The sequence below is a fragment of the Mus caroli genome, chromosome 11 (assembly GCF_900094665.2).
Source record: "Mus caroli chromosome 11, CAROLI_EIJ_v1.1, whole genome shotgun sequence".
In the NCBI taxonomy this organism is placed as follows: Eukaryota; Metazoa; Chordata; class Mammalia; order Rodentia; family Muridae; genus Mus; species Mus caroli.
The window spans coordinates 46899146-46907379 of NC_034580.1; the positions used below are offsets into that span (position 1 = coordinate 46899146).

Below are 8234 nucleotides of genomic sequence, written 5' to 3' on the forward strand. Positions count from 1 at the left end.
GGCGTTCATTCTGCTATAAAATGCCCCGCTCTCCCCCATTTCTCCACCCGCCCCCCCCCCCCCCCCCACCTGCAAGCACGCGGGCCTCCTACGTCCCCCCCCGCCCCCCCCCGTCCCCTTGGGTCTATTTTCCGCTTCGTGTCACTTTCCCTTCCGGGTCAGGACCCCAGCAATTTCCAGTCTTGCGTACTGTGCTCCGAACGCCGCAGGGCCCCGCCCTCACCCCGTTGCCAGGGCATCCGGCTGCCCGGAGCCGGCAAGGTCGGCCAGGAGAGGAGGTGTGGTGTCCCGGGCCGGCTGGGACTTGCACGCAGCCGGGCCGGCGGGACTACAGGATGGGCTGAGGCGGCGGCCGTTCTCAGGACGAGGTCGACAGCGCGGCGAGACGGGCCACTCGGGTTGGGGCTGCACAGACTGCGTGTTTGAGGAGAGGGCAGGACGTATGGGTGACTAGTGCTGAGGTGGGAGTCCCCACGCTTGGTGGACCGTGGCTCCTAACAAGGGACCCTCAGTGTTTGTTAGCGGGACTTTTTAGTTTGGCTTCCATTGTTTCTGAAAGGGGACCTCAAATTGTAAATCCCGTATTCTAAAAGAATGCCTGAGTTAAACGCATATCAGACCTCTTTTATGTCTCAATCCCGGTTTACACAAAATGCTAGATTAATGAAGGACATCCTGCGTTCTGGTGAAAGTTGGAGCTTCTTAGACAATTTAAGAGTCCCCTCGAGCAGGCTCTGCAGTAGCTGGCACTCCTAGTTTTTGTTCTTATATCCGAAAGTAGGGGATTATCTCTAAGCATTGTAGAGCTTGTATAATTGAAAGTGTGAACGTTTAACGTTTTCTTTCTTTATTTCTGTGAAGTAGAAGCCAGGCTTGAAAATGGAGATGTATGAAACCCTTGGAAAAGTGGGAGAGGGAAGTTATGGAACGGTCATGAAATGCAAACATAAGGACACTGGGCGGATAGTGGCCATTAAGATATTCTATGAGAAACCAGAGAAATCTGTCAACAAAATTGCAACGAGAGAAATAAAGTTTCTAAAGGTTTGCTTCTTTTGCCTTTTATTATATATATTTTTTCTTGTTTTCCCATTGGGACCTATCTTGCTATGCAGCCCAGGCTGTCTTGGAATGCTTTATTTTTTTCCAGGGCTAAGATTTACAGGCCTACATTGAAACACCCATCTTCTTTTTCCTTGATTATTTAAGTCAAAAGAGAAATTGTTATGGGATAAAAATAAAATATATGAAAGAATATTTCCATTAACAGATATACTAAGACCTGTCATAGAGAAACCCTCATTGTCTACAGTCTGTACTTTTTTATTGATATAAGATTTGTGTGCTTGTGTATAACAATTATGCTAGTATTGTAAAATCATTCAAAACTATTCAAGTATAATACTTAGTAAGGATGTCTGCTTTGTACAAGAGATTGTGGAAAACAATGAGAGTAGAAAAAAGGAAAAAAAAATTTTGCCAGGTATGGGGTGCAAACCTTTAATTCCAGTACTGGAGAGTCAGAGACAGGTAGATCTCTGAGATTAAGGCCAGCTTGGTCTGCAGAGTGAGTTCTAGGCCAGCCAAGGCTGTTAAACAAAGAAAACCTGTCTTGAAAAAAAAAAATTGTTCCTTAGTGGCATAACTACGCAGGAGGGTATAGTAAAATAACCCTGAATAAGAGTGGTTCACGCTGGGCCAGAGAGATGGCTCTGTGGTTAAAAGCACTTCCTAGACTAGAGTCATTTTCTAGCACCCCACATCAGCAGGTTCACAACTGCCTGCAACTCCAGCTCCCAGGGATCCTTTACCTACTTCTGGTTTTCAGAGACACCTGCAGGCATGTGCATACAATCACATACCCACACAGGTTTTTTTGTTCATTTGTTGTTTACTTAATGGTTAATATTAAATTCCACCAATTCCTGTTTGATGGGGAAGGATTTTGTTTTGTTTTGTTTTAAACAGAAAATAGGGTATGTACTTGTCCTTGAATGATGTACAGCAGTGGGGTAGGATGGAGATACTTCCAGGTTAGGGGAACAGCAGTAAGGTCAGAAAGACTAAAACAGGACAGCAAGAATGGAAAGAAGAGCAGATACTTGCTCTATGAGTTTCCTGTATAGAATTAGAAAGAAGTGTGATTAGTGTAGTAAATTGGAAACAGAAAGTGTTTTAGGCTAAGAAGTCAAAACTTGGTTTGGGGGCTTGCTAGTATCATGAGGCCATTAAGGAGTCAGAGATGCCCTGAAGTCCAGAGAACACTGCAGTTGATGTGAGTTGGAAGAGAGGTTGAGAACTAGTTCAGTTGTGGAAATGTTGAGTTGGAGGTGACAGGGATCTGTAACTGAAGACTATTAAGCTTTTACAAACAGCAACAGTATCGGGGAGCTCAAGGCACTGCAGGGGTGCTGGGTCTACTAGACCAAAGAGCTGAGGCAATCAAAAGAACATGAACGTTCCTTGGAGAGTCCATAGCTAGAGACTGAAACAAACCAAACAAAACCTGACTCTTTTCTATTTGCTTCTGCACTCTCCTATGTTATCTGCAGTCTATCATTTTAACTTTGTATCTATATTTACACTGCTGAATTCTAAAAAATGGCCTCATGATACTAGCAGCATTCCTGAGTTAAATTCTTATCAGACCCCCTTAGTTTTCAACTTAATACATTCTACAGACCACTGCTAATAAAATAAAAATTTCTAGTCCCTGGAATGTAGGTACATTCGTTTCTTACCTTGAGACTGAAGTCTAGGTGTTTTATATGTGATGAAGATCATAGCTATTCCTGCCATCGTTATCTGGTACAAAAGCATTTCCCTTTTTAATCTCTATTAGATAATATAAGTCAATTTGCTTCTAACTAGAATCCTATAGGAGCACCTGTAGACAGTCAGAACTGCTCTATTCTAGACTGTATGAAGGAAAGATTAAATGCTAATATAGATAATTTTGTACTATGAGAGACACCAGTCCCTGCCTTATGAAGTGAATCAACACTGTCAGGTCATTTGTGCTCCTTAAGTGAGAAATAGAATTAGGAGATAATTAGTAGCCTAGAGGAGTCCATAGCTAGAGACTGAAACTGAGGGGAAAAAAGCCTCTAAATACAAATTTTCTAGTCACTGGAATCTAGGTACATTAAGGTTTCTTGCCTTGAGACTGGCGTCTAGGTAAACTGGGTATCCTGCCTCCACCTCTCTAGCACTGAGATTACGTGCAGCACCTTGCCTGCTTTGTCTTAATGTTTAAAATACATTTATTGTGTGTGTTCATACACATCAACAGCACACAGGTAGAGGACAAAGGGTAGCTGGCTAAAATTGGAAGGCTCTCAAGGACTGAACTCAGGGTGTGGGGCTTGACAGCAAGTGCCTTTACCCCTTGAGCCACCCAGTTTTATGTGGTGCTAGGGATCGAACCCCATGCTTTGTGCATGCTAGATAGCACTCTACCAGCTGAGTAACAGTTCCAGCCCCTGCATAATAATGTTTATAAAAGTAACCATGAGGGGCTGGTGAGATGGCTCAGCGGGTAAAAGCACTGACTGCTCTTCTGAAGGTCCTGAGTTCAAATTCCAGCAACCACATGGTGGCTCACAGCCACCCGGAATGAGATCTGATGCCTTCTTCTGGTGCATCTCAAGACAGCTACAGTGCAACTAGTTATAATAATAAATAAATCTTTAAAAAAAGAAAAAAGTAAGCGAGAGTGACAGGAACCCTGAGATAAGCCTGAAAACATATTTTATTGTTATAAATGCACACAAATAACTTGAGACAGGGTCTCACTATGTATCCCTGGATGCTTTGGAATTTGCTATGTAGACTAGGCTGCCCTCAAACGCACATATTTGCCATGTCTGACATATGCAAATTATTTTAAGACACTCTATTTCCTTTGTTTTGAGTCTCAGTATGTAGCCCTAGCTGCCTTGGAACTTCTGTAGAACAGACTACTAATTTACAGGGAGAAATCTGCCTACCTCTGCCTCTTGAGTGCTGGGATTAAAGCCATGTGACACCATTAGCAAGACAATTTAAACTCCTCTGACTGACTGGCCTGGCTCAGCTGCTTCCCGTCTCTTCCTACCTTTCTTCCTTTCAAAGAGTCTTAAACTTAAAATAATTTCACTTGATGTGAGTGGGTGCTGTGCCTGCATGTATGTCTTTGTACCATGTTCATGAGTGCCCACAGAGAACAGAAGAGGACAGAAGATGTCTCATTCCCTAGAACTAGAGCTGCAGATGGCTGTGAGTCTGACAGTTTAGACCAGAGCCCTAGAGACTAGAGCGTTGACTTAAGAGTATTTGTTGCTCTTTCACAACACACAGTGAGTTTAAGGCTAGTCTGGACCTGGATTTGATTCCTAGAACCCATAGATAGGGTGAAATCTGATTTTCTCTTCCGACTTCCCTGGGCATCAGACATGAACCTGGTGTATGGACATCCATGAAAGTAAAATAGTGGATTTCACACATAGAATAGTCAATAAATGTAAAAAAGCTAGAGTCCTCTGGAAGAGCAGCCAGCGCTCTTAGCTGCTGCTTCGTCTCTACAGGCCCCTTCCTTTTCTTTACACAAAGTGTTACTGCATAGTCTAGACTAACCTTAAACTCACTGTGTAGCCCAGGCTAGATCAAACTCTTCCTCATTCTGCCTCAGCTTCTGGAGTTCTGGGGTTACAGGCATATGCCGCCACCCACTACTATTCAATTTAACATAATCTAGTAAGAGGTTTCTTACACTTGTTAATATTCTTAACCTAAAATGATTGTCCAAAGAACTCAATTTTAACTAAATTTTAGAATCTCATCAAACAACCAGTAGAGCAGTGAGAATATTTATGGAAATGTTGTCTAGTAATAGCAAAAAGTATAACGAAGTACATTGTTTTAAAGATTTATCTAGTACATTTAAAATGAACGTTTCTGCTGTTTCTCTGTGTATCCCTGACTGTCCTAGAAACTCATATTGCTGACCAGGCTTGCCTCAAACTCAGAGCTCTGCCTCACAATCTCTGGAATCAAGTGTTACCACCCCTGGCTCTCTACTGCCTCAGTTGTTTTGTCTTTAAAGACTAAGGGCTGGAGATATGGCTTGGGCGTTTGTTTGTTTGTTTGTTTGTTTGTGTTTTTGTTTCGAGACAGGGTTTCTCTGTATAGCCCTGGCTGTCCTGGAACTCACTCTGTAGACCAGGCTGGCCTCGAACTCAGAAATCCGCCTGCCTCTGCCTCCCAAGTGCTGGAACTACAGGTGTGCGCCACCACTGCCTGGCTATGGCTTTCATGTTAGGAACACGTGTTCTTGCAGGAGATCTGGGTGCTATTCCCAGCACCCATATGGTAGCTCACAACCATTTGTAACTCCAGTTCCAAGGCTGGGCACCAGGCATGCACATGTGCACAGACATACATGCAGAGCAGACAGGAAGCCAGGAGACAATATTGAATTCCCCAGAGGCACCTAGTGCTGGAAACTGATTTCAGGTCCCCTACAAGGGCAGCAAGTGCTTTTATCACTGAACCATATCTCCAGCCCAGATTTTTTGTTTTTAAAATTAATTTTTGATTGTATGAAATGAGGGTCTCGCCGTGTTGCCCAGGCTGGCGTCAGATTCATTTTCCTGTTTTAGCTTCCCAAGTAGCTGAAACAAAGGGTGTTTTGTTGTTTAGTAGATTGTAGAATAGATAATGAATAAAAATACCATAAATACTTGTATATTTATGTCATTTCTATGTCATTTCACATATTTGCAGGTATTTGAAACATTTTGATACTCTATTATCAAGTAAATTCATAAATGATGCCTAGAGCTTATGGTTTATCCTCAGGATTTAAGACCAAAATTAGAGAATAAGTTGTGTAAACTAAAGCACATCTTAACAATATTGAAGTCCATGCTTGGACTGGAGAGATGGCTCAGTGGCTAGACCCCTTGTTCTTGCAGAAGTTCCAGGTTTGGTTCCTAGCACTCACATGGTGGTTCACGACCATCCTTGAATCCAGTTCCAGGAGAGCTAACATCACCCTCTTCTGATCTCTGGAGATGTCAGGCATACACATGGTGTGTGTATACACCTGCAAACCAACACTTACACAAAAGAATGTGAAAGCCCATGCTCCTGTGAGCACATGGGGGCCTTAGTGGCTAGGTCCAGCTCAGCTCAGCTCAGCATGTGAGAAGATCCCACGTTCAACTTCCAGAAAACAAATAACTGTACATTGATGTGGTGGCTCATATTTGAAACCCCAGCACTCCAGAGTCTGAAACAGAAAGGTAGTGAATTCTGGGCTAGGTGGGATACTAGCAAGCCCTTGTCTCTAAAAATCAAAATAAAAACAACTACAAAAATAACCAACAGAAAATAAGGTGCTTTTTATTTTCTTTATTACTTTTTTGTTTTGTTTTGAGTTTATTTCTTTTTTTCTTTTATTCCCTAGAGCTGAGGACCAAGCCCAGGGCGTTGGGCTTGCTAGGCAAGCACTCTACCACTGAGCCAAATCCCCAACTCCTTGTTTTGTTTTGTTTTAGACAGTCTCACAGTGGAGCTCTGCCTACCCTGGAACTCCTATGTCCACCAGGTTGGCACTGGATTCATGGAGATTGGCCTGCCTCTGCCTCTCAAGTGCTGGGATTAAAAGCCTATGCCACCATGCCTAACTCATTAATTCCTTTTAAATGTCATGTGTTAGGTACAAACCAAATTAAAGATGGCAGGACATTTCTTATCGAATTGTGGTACACTAGTTCTAAATTATTTAATAAGCATCCAGATGGCAACATGTCTCACCTTTTTCTACAGAGAGCAGGAAATCACTTACAATAATTTTTACACATTAAGAATGTGCCAAGCCAGTTGAGAGCTTCTGTTGAAAGAAAAGAAACTGAAAACACTTTTGTTTCATTTCAAAATTATATAGGTGTTTATTTGAATTACAACTTTATTTAAATTCTTGTTTCTCTTGTCAATAGCAATTTCGGCATGAAAACCTGGTCAATCTGATTGAAGTTTTTAGACAAAAGAAGAAAATTCATTTGGTATTTGAGTTTATTGACCACACAGTCTTAGATGAGCTGCAGCATTACTGTCACGGACTAGAGAGTAAGCGGCTGAGAAAGTACCTGTTCCAGATCCTTCGCGCGATTGAGTACCTGCACAATAATAATGTAAGTGCTGCAGAGTCAGCCTGCTGGGACCGTGGTGACTCACAAGAGCCGCTGTGATAGTTCGATTTTTAAGAAGGCTGTTAACATTTTTCTATGTATAATACTAATAGACATCCTAAAAAACAAGGAGGGGTGGGGTATTGCCTCTCAGTTTATTTGCAGAACATAAAAGCATTTGTTGAATATGTGGTAATTATAATTATAAGTAGATTGAGTCTGGGGTGTGGCTAGTTTCGCATGAGCTGTGACCAGAATACTGCGAGAGTAACATCAAGGGAAGGGAACATTATTTGTTTTGTCTCGTGAATTTTAGAGGTTTTGGCCCATAATTCTCTTGGAGCATCATGGTTGCAGGAACACAGAGCCGTGTGCTCGTCTCATGGTGGACAAGGAACAGAAAGAGAAAGGGCCCCAGACAGGGTATATTCCCTCAAGGACATGCCCCACTTCCACCCGCCTAAAGTTTCCGGAGCCTCCTCTGACAGCAGCAGCAGTTTCCACTTCAGTACCCTCCAGTGTGCCTTTTTTAGAGGACACTTCATATTGAACCATTGGCAGAGACTGAAAGTAGTACCAATGATTTGGTTTAAAAGAATTGCCAGTAGACCAAGGACCATCTCTGAGAAAATATATGACAAGGTTGAAAGTCAGAGCTGTGATTTCATGGAAGCATCCTTAAGTGAAGAGGGGCTTGGAGTCAGGAGGTGGATATCAGGCCAGGGAATGGCAAACTGGTGCATGCCTTCAGGGGAAGGAGGCAGAGCAAAGTGACCATCACTCAGCCTGAAAAAAGGCAAGGAGGAAAACTAACTTGTGATTCTTTGCACTGACTTCAGTGGGATTTAAGTAGTAACGTAGCTCAGTAGATTTGGTTTTGTTTTATTTATTTTTTTTTTAAAGATTTATTTATTTATTATATGTAAGTACACTGTAGCTGTCTTCAGACACTCCAGAAGAGGGCTCCAGATCTCGTTACGGATGGTTGTGAGCCACCATGTGGTTGCTGGGATTTGAACTCTGGACCTTCGGAAGAGCAGTCGGGTGCTCTTACCCACTGAG

General features: G+C 42.6%; 1 protein-coding gene across 21 annotated transcripts in view; it reads left to right on the plus strand.

The window, feature by feature from the left end:
- The window catches only part of Cdkl3 (cyclin dependent kinase like 3), an 85020-nt gene that overhangs the window by 3832 nt on the left and 72954 nt on the right, over window positions 1-8234 (plus strand). For 13 of the 21 annotated variants that reach the window (XR_002379200.1, XR_002379202.1, XR_002379201.2 and 10 more), the window contains exons 1-3: window positions 172-461; window positions 865-1044; window positions 6981-7175. Coding sequence is in view for 18 of the 21 variants with exons in the window: in XM_021178011.1 (XP_021033670.1) it covers window positions 880-1044; window positions 6981-7175 (360 nt within the window). In the remaining 3 variants the exon portion in view is untranslated. Of the gene's footprint in view, window positions 1-171; window positions 462-861; window positions 1045-6980; window positions 7176-8234 lie in introns of those variants that run through there. The other 8 variants (XM_021178019.2, XM_021178017.2, XM_021178020.1 and 5 more) reach the window with 6 other exon arrangements.